We start from the raw sequence: 15,659 nt of genomic DNA, 5'->3' as shown, positions 1-15,659 counted from the left end.
GATGAAGGGAGTAGATGATGACCAGTAGTTTCAGGCTCGTTTCTTAAATTTATGGAATCAGAATTTTATCAAATCAGCATCATTAGAACAGACATCAGTTTCTGTGGAAACCACAGACATGACAGTGAGGGGGAGGAGGTGGGGGCAGGATGAAAACGTGAAATCTGTGGAGGTGGGGGAGGTGGTAATGGAGAGTTGATGGAGGAGGAGCTGGCAGGATGGGGCAGCAGGAGGAGATGGGTAAAGGGATGGGGGGAGGGATGCAGCAATAGGGGGAGATACATGGGGGGCTTGAAGGTCCGGCTCTGCAGCACCGCGGCCTCTAAAACAAAGAGAACAAAGAACGAGGCGCACCGCCCTCCTCCGCCCCTCCGTGTGAGGCGAGAGACGTCCACCTTAATTGATTTTCTTAATGAAATTCATGTCGGCCGCTCCGCCAGGAGAGAGGCGCAGTTTGTGTACCAAACATGATGTGCACTGACAGGAACAAGCCGTGTCTCCTTTCAAAATAAAATGTGCAGCAGCTCTTTTTGTGTTTGACAGATTTAACATCGTTAATAATCATCACAGTAGCTTTAGAACTGTTTCGACTCCACATCCACACATTTTGCTTCCAGAAGTTTGGACGAGGGCGTGCCCAGTAACATCCAATCAAAATCCTAGAATCTCACTGTGCACCAAACCCGAAGCTCCGCCTTCTTGCACGGTCCAGAGCTCAGCAGCCGAGGTGAGGCGGAGCTCTTCACGACCCGATCCCGATCGAACTTCCATCCACCGAGGTCAACATCGTCATTTACTGGTGGAAAACTGACAAGAAGCCATTTGACTTCTGACCTCTCCTTCGAGGTTAAGGATAACGGTTTCTTACTGCAATTGTTTGAGAGCATCCAGGGATGATACTGTTTAATTATGTAATCTGATTACATGCAAAGCAATTATTTTATTTGGAGAACAAACTTTTTTTCCTTGATGTTACGAAACGACTGAAATGAATTCAGTACGAGAGACGTTTTCATCCACATGAATAATAAAAAGATGAAGGATGTTTGGTGATTGGCTCTCAGGTAGGTGTGGTTTCTTAAAGTGACCCTGGTCCCCTCGGGTCATGAGCCGGGTCAGCGGCTCACAGTAATCCAATGATTCTCCATCACTTCCTGTCTGTGTTTCCAGCGTCAGACAGGACACGATCCGCCGCTTCATCACAAACGCTCCTGTTCTCTGTCTTCCTCATAGTGAAGCTCCATGAAAGACGGTTCAGGGAACTTTGACGGCTGCCCCCTCGCGATGTTGGCGCAGCCAGACGGACGGCTTATCGTCCTGACTTTGTGTTACATAAGCTGCCCACTACCTGAATTAATAAGCTCAAGTCCTCTATCTGAAGACATGCTTCTTTTAATTAAGTGTGTTTGAGCCGCCTGTGTCAGGCCTCGGGGCAGGCGTGGATCCTTAACAGGAGCACGGCGCCGCAAATGTGTGGGGAACATTTGAATGATTCAGTTTTCATTAAAAACAGATGTGCACTTGTTATCCACATGTTCTTGTCACGTGTCTGTTGCAGTGGAGTGTGTTCGTGTTAACACGGACGGTGTGAGTCCCTCAACACTCAGATTATCCGTTTTTTCAGCTCGTGGATCTCTGTGATGTCACATAGACCTGATCAGGTCGGCTTGTGCCTGTGAATGTAGCTCGTAGTAACAAACTGCTTTGATTGGTTAATAAAAGCAGATTTACCGAGTCAGGGACAGAAGCCACGCCCACCTGCTGTTCAAACCTTCTGTTTACAGCCAATCAGTGAAAAGTGTGACTGATTAACAGCAGAGTAATCATAGGCACAGCGTCACCACATGTTTAATCCTTTGTTTACTCCTGTATCACGGGTCAGGTAACCTTCACTCCCATTGGTAGTTCAGGTGGCCACACCCACTGTGCACCCTGCTCTCTGGTCGCTCCGATTTCTTTGTTTTGTGGTTGGCTGTCAGTGAGCCTGTGTCGGATGAACACCGTCTGTGATGCAGGAAGCTCCTTCTGTTTCCTTAACCGTGAAACGTGCTGTATGAAGTGAGCCGGACACGTTTGGCGGCGGCTGCTGCTCAGGAACCGTGTGACTGATGAGACACGCGTGTGCCTCAGGGCCTCCACAGACCTTATCAGTTTGTCAGAGTACACACTGAGACATTAATCTCTAATTTAGGATAATCAGGTGTTTGTCTAAGCTCAGTTTACAGTCTCAGGTTAATGTCAGTTAATGAAACGAGCCTTTATGAAATCACCAGGTTTATTATTCGATTGTTGAACTGTAGTATAAACATTCCCACGGTGGCCGATTTACGATGCGCCCTGCTGTTCCCCGTACGCTCGGCCGTTGGGTGTGAGTGGGTGATGGATGCTGGCAGCCGGCTTCAGCAGCTCCGCCTGTCAAGAGGTTCCTGCCGCAGGTGACATCCAGGTGAAAGACCGTCAGGTCTAACGTGGAGGGTCAGGTTACGAGTACGTCTTCTCTACGTGTCCTCGGCAAGTGAGCGGCGAGGCGTTTGATGAGGTCATCATGGCCACAGCACAGTCATTATCCGGTGGAGCTGGAGCTACAACACTTCTGTTTAAACACCTTTAATGCACATAGTGGTGTTTTTGGAACAGCTTGGTGCTCTCCTGGTGCAGCAGCACCCTAACCCTGACCCCAGACCAGCCGTCGTCTTTAACCTTAACTGTCCAATCAGATCGTCACATCCAAACCTTGCAGTTTTTCCACCTACAATCATCATAAACTACAATTACTTATTTATATGTAATATAAATGTAACTTACATCGTCGTTCCGCGCTCTCTTTCTGCTGTTTGTTGCTGACTGGCTAATGATCATTTGGTACATGAAACCTGAGCACAGCCAGAGAGTGTGGCAGTAACAAACATCTGTGCTGATTCTCGTTAGGTTTCTAAATAAAACCTGCATCCGTCTTCGTGTCTGTCTGAAAGGGCCAAATGTTTGGGAAGACAGAGATTCCTGAAAGCAGGGATGTGCTGGGAACAGAGGAGATGAGCTCCGACAGGACGAGGCCTTTTCTTCCGTTTGTCCGGTGGCTAACTCGATTAGCTTAGCAAAGGCTTCGGAGCAGATCCGGCTGCTCTGCTCTGGAAACACACACACGAAAACCAGCCATCTGAGCACTTCTACACACACACAGTAATGTGTGGCTGGTGCAGCTCTGGTTTCTAATTTTACTCCCACAGTGAAGCAGGCTGCTGTCAGTGATGGTTTCCAGAGTTCAGGGAGGAAGTGGACAAAAGAGACTCAGGACCCTGAAGGGAAACCCAGAGATCCAGTTTATAACACGGGCTCCATCACGTCACCTGCTGGAACATCGTGGCGGTCAAGTGAGATTTTGTAGTTTTTCTTCTGGAAGTTGTAGTTCAGACACCTGCAGTCCCGTTACCGAGGAGTGTGAGGAATGTTTGCTTCCTCTGAGGTGGAGGAATGGGAATAGTGAGATCATTTGTTGGTCTGTAATGCTGGAACAAACAGAGAAGTCAATAATAAAGTCAATTCAAGTAGTCACAAATACCACAGAAGAAGAAGAACAGGAAGAGACGCTGTTACAGGGCCTTCTCCATACTCAGGCTAACGTTGGTCTAACCGTCAAACCTGAAACCATCAGCACGAACACAAAGTGCAGCAGGTGACCTGAACAGGTGACAGGTCAGCTGTCAACAAAGTCTCAGCAGTTTCCTGCTTTTTCCACGAACAGCAGAACATCCTGATGGTTGCTGTGGCAGCGCTAACGATGAAGAAGAAGGCCTCTCAGCTTCAGGATATGGGAAGAGTGAAGAATGTGTTTCAAATGGGTCTTAGATGCTGGTTTGGTGTAAAATCGAGGCTGACTGGCTGACCTGCTGCGCTCTGCAGAGGTCGTGTCGTGCGCTGCCGTCACTGTTCCCTTCGTGCAGACACAAAGACGTGGTTAGCATTGTTGGGACGAGCACACGGACAGAAACAGATGAGAAGCAGCGCGGTTGCTGGGCGACAGCTGGACGCTCGGCTTGGTTTACAGGAGGAAATATTTCAGGATGCAGTAATTTATTTTCCACTAACTGATCTCTGCAGGGACAAGGAAGGGCTGTGGGTCGAGAAACCCGGAGCCTCAGAAAGAACGATTTACACCACATCTTCCTCATTTGCTCCTCCTCACCACCCACTGCTCCCTCTTCTTTCAAACCTTCACATGCTCCTCTCACCCTCCTCATCCTCACATCCTTCACAGCTTCAGCTGCTCTCGTCTCCGAAACGTCTCATTTTAATCTCCTCTGTCCAATTCGTTCTCCAAAGCTCACCTCCTTCCTCTCCACTTTCTCCTCCTCTTCGTCTTCCGTTACTCGGAGTTAATCTCTCGTTTCCTGCCATCTGTAACGACCCACGGAGGTGTTTCTGATGGGACGTGTTGGTCAGTTTTTAGTTTGCATCCTTACTTTAAACCACAGGTGTGCTTGACTGCTGTGGAGCAATCATGCTTCCTCCTCCTCTTCCTCAGTTTCTCTAAGCCGCCTCCGTTGTTCTTTGGTGGAAGTTAAGGTTCTCGCTGCTTCTCTCACTCTTCTCCTTTCCTGTTAAAAATAGACAATAGAGGAAGGAGGCTGTTAATTATTCATCTGAGGTGCACTATACTGTTTTTACACCTCTCATAATCTTCAGTCCTCCTCGTCATCATCGCCATGTTGAGTCTGGGCTCAGTTTGGTTTTTCTGAACATTTTTTGTTCAACGTCTCTCGTAGTGATGGAGAATCATTGGATTACTTTATTCTGTGTGGGATGGTTTGTAGCTCATCCATGTTGGTCATTAACCAGCTAGCCCTAAAACAGAGAGTTAAGGGTCGGATCTGATCCTGAAAACCATCAATTCTCTATAATTTGAAGGTCTTAATGAGACTGACGCAGTTATTCTTGCGGGTCAAACAGCTAAAGTTAGCTACTTGTGTTAGCTTACCTGCTGTAGCGTTAATGAGCAGGCTAAGGCTAGCATATGAAATGAAGTGATATGATGTGGTGGAAAAAAGTCTTTGACCAAATTTGACTTTAGTGTCTTTTTATCTGTGTAAGAAAACAGTGCTACAGTGCTTGCTGCTATTAGCTAAAATTAGCTTATAACAGTGAATGGAGTGGCCCTCCGTGAGTCAGGTCTCCAGTGGCTAATTTTAGCTAGCTTCTATGCTAATGTAGACAAATTGCTACCTGCCTAACTTGGCAGCTAGCTGGCTAACTGTACTGTGCTCTCTGTCTCAACCCTGTGTAAAGCCTCTTTAGCTGTTAGCTTGTGTGGAGTGTTGGACTGTGTGTGAGTCGGTGTTTTGCTGGGAGCCAGTGGGTGGTGACGTTAGCATTGAGGCACTCGGATCATAAACGTCTGATCTGTTTAATGTTAACATAGTAAATATGACAGATTTGTTAAAAAGCAGACAGAAGGAAAGGCAGATGTCGGTCTGAGCATGGACACAGAGGTTAAAGTGTGTTATTGAGTTTGTGCGATGGCTCCAAACCCTGTTTCAGTGTATCTATCAAGCAGGAGCGCTCGAGTTCATTTGTATGGAAATGAGGACGTCTCATTACTGAGAACATTAATAAACAACACACACACAAGGAGAAGAAGCAGTTCGAGTTAGATACAAACTTGTACTGTTAATAGTGATTTCCAGTGTGAGCAACAACAACAAAAACTACACAAATCCACGTTAGCGTTAGGCTGCTGACGTCATAGATGCAGGATCACGACCTTCAGCCAAAGGCAGGAGTTGTAGCCCTCACACAGGACACGGATTTTTACTTCCATGATTTTGTTGGATTTGCTGACGGGAGGAGAAATCTGGAGCGACCTTTAACCTTTCAAAGACGCCGCACTGTGATTGTTCCATCTTTAATTAAAATGCTCCAAAAAGCTTCAACAGCACAAACGCGGTCCACAGGTCCAGCTTAGCCTAGCAGCTACCTGTGTCACCACAGGGGGCCACGCCCCTTATCTTGTCAGCAGGTGAGTTATGTTAGCATTCTGCTCTCGTACAGGTGAAGGCAGGAAATGATCTATAGAAACAGTTTGTACTGTAAACATTGAACATGGGACTGACTCAGTGCTGCCTCTGCTGGCTGTCAGAGGAACTGTAGGTTTGGGTGCTTTTATACTGGCTTCATTCTTTTGCTGCTTGATGACACACAGAGAGTCAGAGACACAACTTCCTGTCTGTGCACATCGCCCAGATCCTGAGGAAAGCTGGACGTGTATAAAGGTCCTGTGGGAGGAGCTGAACTGTCAGTCACCTGAGAGCTCAGTGACATCAGCAGAGCGAGCCTTCTTGTATGTGTGTCAGTGGCGTGCAGGGACTTCCCCTGTGTAGCTGGGCTGCTTCCAGTGAGCGTGTGCAGTCATGGCGTCTGCGGTGAGGATGCTAATCCAGCACGACGAGCCCGGGGAAACTCCTCCTCCGAGAGCTGTCGTTAACAGACAGATGTGGGTCGGTGCTGCCACACAGACTCATGCAGGAGCTGCAGCGGTCGCACAGACTGCATCTTTAAATGGAAACCCTGGATTCCCCTGCAGTGTTTCACCGTTTTATTTCATTATGCAGCCGCAGCACAAAGTGCATCAGCTTTATTTCCTCTAATACTCTGATTTAGCTCCAAAAGCCCAGATACACGCTCACCGCTGCTTCTTGGCCCTCATCATCTTATCAACAGCGGCTCTGTGAGTGAGGAGAGCACCGTGACCTCTTAAAGTTTCATTTCCACTCAGGTGAATATTAAATACAAGCCCACTAATATTTATTGAAGCCCTTTTTGCTTCATTCATCCTGAGTGCGTGAAAGCTTTTGCATTTTCTGTGCGAAGCAGCTGAGATTGATTCCTTAGATCTAAACATCTCAGTTTAAACTCTGCCTGCACCTCGACCTGCCTTCTGTGGGAACACTTTAGAGCAGTCAATGCTAACCGCGTCACGTGAATCAATGCAGAGACAGAACTACATTTATATGAATGCATCTATGTTTTAGCAGCACGCAGGAATAACCCGTGTGTTTGTGCGTTTGCATCTGTGTTGTTGGCTTTACGTCATTCGTGTTCTGCTGTCTCGTTATTAGCTCAACATTTTATGCATCGTGTTCCTGCTCCGAGTTTTGATGTCACTGCGATGTTTCTGAGGTCTCTGCTCCTCGCCTCAGTTTGTAGAACATCAACCTTCTTGGCTCGTTGTCTGTCGTCTCCTTGAATATGTCCGTAACAAGCAAAGGCGGTCGTAGTGCCTGAGATCTAATTATGGAAAACGCCGGGATGCTGATTCCAGCTTTGCACGTGTGTTTGATGGCTGGGACACAGTCAGGAGTAGCTTCGCTGCTGACAGGCAAAGCTAATAATCATCTCATTAAAATATAACGAGACTCGAACCGCCTCACATAACGTGGCACTGTGTGGGCACACGCTCGCTGTTTGGATCCCAATAAATCTGACTTTCATGTCGGGCTCGGAGCGTGAAAGCATTTGTAAGCGTGGGTAGAAACGCCTCAGCGTCACCACCCAGCGAGGTGGTCATAACCTGGCAGCTCACGCTTCCACCTGTCCGCTGTCTAACAGCACGTTAGGGCAGGAGTCTCCATCCTCCAGCTCTTCTGGAAGCAGCCCCTGGCTCTGCTTCTGGTCTCCTTCCAAGAACCTCCCAGAAACACCTCACCTGGGAGCTATCAGCGTGGAAACATCTCAGCTGCCTCCCTTCAGTGTGGGTGAGCTCCTCCTGAGCGGCCGAGCTTGAAGGCCGACCCGGACGCTCTCAGAGGAAGCTCGTTTGTGCTCCTCGTATACGCGATCTCATCCTCTCAGCCCCACAGCTCGTGGTCATGGGTGAAGGGGAGGAGGAGGAGCTGAGGGTCTGCGCCAAGCCCAAGGATAAGATAAAGAAGGATTATTTTGATCTGTGACTGTTGTTTTTTGTGGGAAAAGTCGAGTGGAGACCAATTTTAAACAACATCACTTTAACCCTTTATGACAGGTCGGAGCGGGCGCGCTCTAAGTATTTTTAAATCCCGGCAGCTCTGCAACCACGTGAGCTAGCGCAATAATTTTTGCATATGAAACCGGAGGAGTTGTACTTACATCTGATGCCATCAGCTTGTCCTCGGTCACGGTTTCCTTCCACATGTAGCTTTGCAAAAACTGCATAAAAAGCACTTGCAGCAACAAAAACATAATATTCCAGAAACATGTTTGCTGATCTGATCAGCTGTTCGTAACACTTCCTACATTGGAACAGACGTCAGCGCGAACTATCGCACGTCCGCCGTTACCTGCCCGAAACCGGAAGTGACGTCATTTTCACGGGAAATTTAGTGTTTTCCTACAGAGATATGCTGGTGTTTTTAGAAGTTTATTCCGCTTTTTTGCAATTTACGGAGTTACTATGGACCTAATGCAGACATATTATTAACATCTGGGATGTAATGGTTGTATTGATGTATAGCAACTTGAAATGCTCTGAAAAACGGCACTACAGCCTGTAAAAATACAAAGATAAGCTCTGGCGGACTTTGGTAGGTCTTAAAGGCTTGATGTCCAAAGACACGGTCTGTGACCATTTTAAAAAATCAGAATAAGCAGGATTGTAATATTAATAATAGTTTAATGAGATCTGCTGTGTTTCCCAGCGTTCTCCGCCTGAGCCGAGGAGTATTTGAGTATTTGAGGTGGAGGAAAAACAGCTCAGAGAAACGTCGGCATGCCGCTGGTGCTGCTGGCGAGGCCTGCAGGTGCTGCTCGTGTTGTTTGATTTGGTGTCTCGCTCTCGCCTCCTGCTCGCTGTTTGCTCTGATGTTTGGGTTAAACCGCGGGAGCGGGCGTCATGGTGGATCCCACGGATGCCCACATCGACAAAGAGGCAAATAAAGAGATTAAAAACGGTTTCAAACGGCAGGTAAACACAGTTTGATTCATCCAGGTGACTTTAAACAGGCATGCAGAGTGCTGTGGGTTGTCAGCAGGGAGGCGGAGCAGCTCATTGGCGAGGTGTGTGTGCTTGTGGAGATCACAGACGTGACTCGTGACACACGTCCTGCTTGGGGGCTGTTTCTTGTTTTTCTCTAATAAATCTTTAGATTGGTTTGTGTCACTAACGATGCATCGTCGGCTGAGAGGGAACGTGTGTGATCCTCGTCTATTTCCATCTTTCATCCGTTACAGAAGACGCCAAGAATATTTGTTGATGTGGAGATGGACCGAAACCTGCCTGCTTGTTCCTGGATCTCAGATTCAGTTTCTCTGATGATGTGTCAATTTAAAGTAAAAGGGAAACACAAAGTGACGCGTGTCATTTACTCAGAGCTCGTTCGTCATGAAGCTTGAACCAATCGTCTGCTTTAAGTTTGCAGACAAACTTTATGGAACAGTTCTTCTTAAAGCAACACTTTAACTTAAACTCCTCCTGATCTCCCGTCATGGATCACCTGCCTCAGGGCTGGATGCTCGCATAAACTCGCTTTGTGAGGGGCAGCCAATGGGGAGAAAGTTTTCTTGGAGGAGGAGGAGCTAAATCAGCTTGTTTCAGACAGAGGATGAAGTGAGCAGCTGCAGGGGGGCTCAGTGTGAGTTAAAGAAGGATTATTTCAAACTGTGACTCATGCAAAGCTGCTTTGGGAGAGAGCCAGAACACACGGGTAGAATTAGGGCTGGGCGATATATCGAGTTTTTAAAAAATATCAATATAATTTTATATGAGATATAAGATGTGACAATATCCTTTATATCGATATAGTCTATGTTACGTTATAATTAGAGTTGTGGAACCACAAGTTTGCCTCTCTTTCGTCCACTTTTGTCTTTACGCAACGTTACTCGGCCTCGCCTCTCCTTCACCGAACACAACTCCCCCTCCTCCCCCATCGCTTCACCTGCAGGCAGCGACAAGATGGACACGGCAAATCTCCGTTAACGAGTTACTGCGCATCGGCCCGTGCGCGGGGCTGGACGGCATCAACGTGTTAACGAGCTAACCGCGCTAACGAGCTAATCACGCTAACAAGCCAACCACACTAACGCCATGCAGCCCAGACCCAGACCATGAACCGATTTTAGGTGGTACACGGCGCTCAGCAATCTGTCAAAAAATGTTTTAGTACGACTTTGGTAAGCGATGGAGCTGCACCGCTTGATGGATTGTCGGAGCATTACGGCTACCGAGGAGCCTCGCGGAGTGATACGTACTGTGCTTCGACGTAATATTACAGTACTGTGTGTGTATAAGGGCCATAAATGGCACCTGTAAGAGACACGTTAGATTAGGATTAGAAGAGGATTTCAAACTCCAGGCTGTCGGTCGCGCAGTAGAAGTTGTGAACAGAGCTGCTGTGAAATCTTTGTTATTACGCTCAGCGTCTGTTAGTTTACATTTTGACTGCACAGTTGTGAGCTCTTTGTTATGCACAAAAACAACATTGTTTTCTTTTATTTATGGAGCATTATTATTTAATAAATGCTCATAATTTATTTTTGAGTAATTTTTTCATTTGCATCTGTATGTTAATAAAAGTGCCCGTGTGACATCTGGGACGCAGCTTTGACTAAGAACTCTCTGTTTGTTCTTTATGGCTTAAAAAAATATCGAGATGTATATCGTATATATCGCCATCCAGCTAAAGAATATCGAGATATGAATTTGGGGTCATATCGCCGAGTCCTAGGTAGAAGTTTAGTTTTTGCTTCTTTCGATTTTGGTCGTTCCCACAGTTGGATTACTTCAGATTTTATTATTCCAGATGTTTATTTTTTGTAGCTTCAGTGTGTTTTTCTCGTCAGGCTGATGCACCGATGCATCGGCGCCGCTGATGCTGCTGATTTCCTGTGTATTCTTAAATATTCCCGTCTCTGTAAATGTCAGCAGTACTTTACACCAAAGCCTCGTTTGCAGCGGGGCACGCATCACTACATGTAGCTGTGCTTGGTTTGCGAACGCGATTGGCTGAGGCTGGATGTGTGACCGTGCTGTGTCTGTGTTTCTCAGGATGACAGTTCAGTGAGCAGCGAGGAGGCCGAGATGAGCGAGCCCACGTGGCTAGCAGCCGATCTGGGAGCAGCGTCAGACCTGAGCCCATCGAGCCACGGAGAGAGGATGCGCCACAGTCCGCAGAACGCCCACAGCAAAGAGGACGACGGTAAGAGCGGCGTCACGCCCGCCGGGCGCTGCGTTTGTGGAGATGATGTGTAGGTTTCCTTTGAAGGCGTGCGGATTATCTGAAACATGCATGTGTGGACAGAGCAGATGGTGATCAGAGAGAAAAGCTCCTGTTGTGTTCACTGCTGTTAATCCCTGCAGCGGGTTCAGGAGGTCACACCAGATAATGTGCTGCGCTGAAACATCTCGCTAAAGCTTCTCCTGCGTCACCTCGTGTGATGGCGGCGCGCCGGCGCCGTCTGCTGCTGAATAAAGTGATAGGAAACAGGAAGCCTTCCACAGGTGGGCCGTCCTAACGAGGTAACAGGATGTTTTAGAGGCTTGCTATGATTGGTGTGTTTGAAGCCAGTGCTGCAGTCACATGATCCCCTCACACCTGTGCAGTTGTTGTGACATCACTTTGAGCTACGCCCACCTGAAAGACCAAATAACGCCTTCTTCCACCTGAAGATGATTGTGTAGTTTTGAGAGCTGCTGAAGACGAGGACGTGTAGAAACTTCAGGTGGAAGTCGGCAACATTCAGCTTTTTGTTCCGGCCATGCTAAGCTAACACGCTCGCGTCCTCAGACTTCAGCAGAGACCTTAAACCAAACTGGAACTTTATTCATTAGAAACAACGTGGAAGCTTCATCCTCAGTGTGACGGAGCAGCCTGGTGTCTCGCAGGTACTCTGGGAGTGATGTGGCTGAAACATCCTCGAAGAGTTTGTCTGTGTCGCACCTTCACCTGTCCTCCTCTTTCACGTTACTCCTTTAATAGGTCCTCCTGCTGTGAGGAGCGCTCACTTTGAAGACACTCGTCTCCTAATGCTGCAAGAATACAGCAATTACCTGCAAGCGTGTGTGTGTGTGTGTGTGTGTGTGTGTGTGTGTGTGTGTGTGTGTGTGTGTGTGTGTGCGTGCGCGCGCGCCGTTCATCAATACACAGCACTGAACCCTGAGTCTGATGTGAGGAGGGTGGCTGATCTTCATCAGTCTGGCCTCTTTGCTGCAGGAGGAGGAAACATGTTTGTGATTAAACACTTAATCGTGGCTTTTTCCAAACAGTAACCATCACAATAAACGTAACTTTGTGTAAACTGAGATGTTTGCGCTCTAACACACTTTGATCTTTAGTGGACCGATTTCTGCTTTACTGTGCATCTATTTCTGTATCTATTTACCCCGTCCATGATTATTGGGTGTGGCGTGGATTGGAGGTCATTATTTTACCGTCTAAATTTATTCTCTTCTTCACTTTAAAGACGGGGCCAGAATGGATTCTTTGCCAGGCCGATAATGGTCCCCGGGCCTTATATTTGACACCTCTGCTCTGTGGTATATACAACAGTAGTATATTGTCCCTGTGGGCTCCCTCATTATCATGCAGTGTGTATTTGATCAGACAGGAAGTCAGGGGCCTGGACAGGAAGTCAGGGGCCTGGACAGGAAGTCGGTGCCTGCTGTCCTTATTAGAAAGGTTAACGAGGTGCTGTAACGTGCAGGGACGATGATGATCATTTTTCATGCTGTTTCTTGGAGACGCCGCCGCGCTGAGTTCTGCTCAGGTTAGCTGTTAGCTGTTAGCATATTGTTTGATGCGTGATGTCATAATAAAATAAAATCCACCAACCAATGAGGCGCGCAGGTGGAAGCATCATCAGCGCTACAGTCCCTGTTTCGCCTGTGTCTGTGGTGCTGGTGCTGGGACTGTTTGGAGAGCATTGCATTGTGGGAGAGAGCCAGCTGGAGGCGGCGAGCTGTGAGCCTTCAGTGGGTGGCGGAGTGTACAGGGCCTTGTTATTCAAAGGTCAGTGTGCTGCCTGCACCTTGCATAGACGCCAGAGCAGCGGCGTAGGCGTCCAAATGCCTCCGCACTCAGAGGAGCGGCGAGGGTGAAGTGGCTTCCTGCTAGAGTCCGATCCAAGAGGGAAGCGGGCAGAAAGCCCCCCCGGCCTCTAACGCACAGCAGGAATCTCCAACACGCTCAGACGGGGGGGGCTCCGATCGCCATCTTCTTTAAAAGATGAAGAAATCCTGATCGTCTTTCACGTCAGTGCGAGGCCCGTCTGTGTGCTGCCTGTCAGTTTACCATCAGGAGAGCTGTGCAATTGTTATCGGGCCCCGCCCCCGGCGCCCTGCAGCGGTCTCCTGCTGCTTCTACACTCTCATGGAGCTGCTCTTTAAAGTGAAAGCGCCACTATTTTAAACTCGTGTTACTGCGAGCGGCGTCGGCGCTCAGCGGGAGGTTAGAGGCATCAGATTAACAAAGAGTCTGAAATAAGCTACTATGTACCATTTCTCACTACTTAGACTCAGCCATGGTTAGTGGGTGACTGAGTTTAAAGAAAGCAGCAGCACGATGTCCTGATGAAACCAACATGAACGCAGGCGTGTAAAGAACGTGTCCTTCGTCGTGTGTTGTATGAATCAATCATGTTGGTGATTGCGGGCTCTGTCAGGACAGTGGTGCTCTGAGGTCCAGAGCGTGGGCTCCGTCCAGCTGTTTGTATCTGACAGTTGTGATATGAGAGCCGGTGGCGGAGCAGCTCTGCAGCAGCGTCAACCTCGACTCGGGCTGTCTGTGTAAATTTATTCAGCTGCTGCTGGAGGAGACGACCACGGCCTGAGCTCTCGGTCATCTGCGGCGCTCTCTGAGAGGCTGCTGCCCTCTCCACATCGCGCTGCCTCCGAGGGGAGTGCGTCCCCCTCATAAGTGGCCCCTCAACTGCCTCTCGTTTCTGGCTGCTAAGCGTCCTCTTCATCCCTCCCCCAAAGCCACATCCACACCAGATCCTCTGCTCTGCTGACCCGCCCCCTGGCTGGAGGACGAGGATGAAGAGGGCTCGTCAGGAGATGGAGTTGACATCACAGATCCTCTCCAAAGGGGACGAGCTGAGGGTGGAGAGGGGAATGGAGACGGGGCAGGAGGGATGATGAGAGTGACATCAGGAGGAGGAAGGGAGAGCATGAACCTGAGGAGCCAACATAGTGATCACATGACACACTGAGGTGGAAGCTGCTGCTGTTACAGATGTTCCAGTAAAGTTTCCCTTGTTTGTGAAGGTGCTGCACAGCTTCATGTTGTTCTTCAGCAACAAAGAGCAGCTGATCTTATTGATCCTCCTGAGAGTGGAACATGAAACATGAAGACACAGCTCAGAATGAACAAACTGCTTTCACTGCCACGACAGATCCACGGCTGAGTCGCTCTGTTTTACGATCATTATCAAACACTCCGACACTTCAGTGCCCAGTAAGGGGACGGCTTCTCCTTCCTGCCAGCTGTTGTACCTGTCAGACTGTGCAGCGTCCTGCACGAGCGAGACGAGCGCTCAAAGACATTTGTGTCTCTGACTGAGGAGAAAATCGAGTGGAAGCGACGTTTTCACGCTATCCTGTGTAACAAAGCGGATTAGAAAAGCAGTTATTTAGGCCTCAGTATGCAGATGCTCACTGACACGAGGACTGCTGGAGTTAAGGGGCCTCGATATCGTCTGTGCTGCACTTGCTCCTAATATTTCACCTCCTCTTCCTTTTGTCTGGCTGTGGTTATTTTAGTGGTTATGTTCCCTAGTTGGTGTCCTCGATGCTGAGAGCCTGCCTTTGCTGTGTCCAGGGAGGAGGATGGACAGGTAGGACAGTGGGACAGGTGAGCTGTGAGGAGGACGGGCAGGATGAAGAGTGACGAGGAGCAGAGTTCACCTCCGTGTGTGTGTGTGTGTGTACACATCCGTTCCCCTCTGCCTGGTCAGATGTGGCGCAGCGGGAAAGTAGGCCGGTGGAAACAAGTGACAGGATGACTTTGACCCCCCTCCTGCAATCAAGCTGGGGGAGGCAGTCTGAGGATGAGGGTGCAGGATGGATTGAAGGGTGGAGGTCAGGCATGAATTGGAGGCAGAGCAGAGGAAGGAGCATTAGATTAAATCCTGCGTACCTCCTCCCCTGGTGGAGCCGGCGCATCGAGACATTTCCTGTATAAACTGCAGGGCGATCGGAGCGCTGCAGGAGCCTCGATGGACAGATCAGATTTGCTCCATCTTTGATCTGTTTCCGATCATTCACTGGAGGAAACTTCAGAAGGCACTTTTGCCACAGCAGGAACCATCCTGGTATCAGCTGCAGACTCTGAGACTCCTGATAGAAGCCTGAGGTCTACCCAGAATGCACTCTGTGAAGTTTCCTTCAGTGAATGGTCAAACATCAGGGTGGTGGCGCTCTGCGTCACAGGCACGGAGCTGCTGCAGGTTATTCAGGCTGACGCTCGCAGGGCCAAAGCAGGGAGCAGGCTCCGGTCGGTAGCACAGCTCAGATGGTGCTCAGCTCGGGGAGCAGACGCGCTGGAGACATCGTGGAGGAGCGACCCGCCTCAACGCAGTGAAAATAACTAAAACACAAAAAGGAGAAGAAATCAATAAAGATGAAGAGTTTGAAATGTTGTAAGTGTGTGTGTGTGTCTGCTGTGCCGGCTACAGTCACTGCTTAATTATTAATA

General features: G+C 48.7%; 1 protein-coding gene across 1 annotated transcript in view; it reads left to right on the top strand.

The window, feature by feature from the left end:
* LOC147305453 (nucleolar protein 4-like) overlaps positions 1–15,659 on the top strand; it is a 117,276-nt gene that overhangs the window by 63,376 nt on the left and 38,241 nt on the right. The window contains exon 5 of the mRNA XM_086277132.1: positions 11,015–11,165. Within this exon, the coding sequence (XP_086133258.1) occupies positions 11,015–11,165 (151 nt within the window). The remainder of the gene's footprint in view (positions 1–11,014; positions 11,166–15,659) is intronic.

The sequence above is a fragment of the Aulonocara sp. 'chitande type north' Nkhata Bay genome, linkage group LG20 (genome assembly GCF_057382095.1).
Source record: "Aulonocara sp. 'chitande type north' Nkhata Bay isolate Kocher_YH1m ecotype deep benthic linkage group LG20, A_spYH_male_GT1.1, whole genome shotgun sequence".
In the NCBI taxonomy this organism is placed as follows: domain Eukaryota; kingdom Metazoa; phylum Chordata; class Actinopteri; order Cichliformes; family Cichlidae; genus Aulonocara; species Aulonocara sp. 'chitande type north' Nkhata Bay.
The sequence above is the reverse complement of the archived record's forward strand: the minus strand, read 5'-3'. Positions and strand labels throughout refer to the sequence as shown.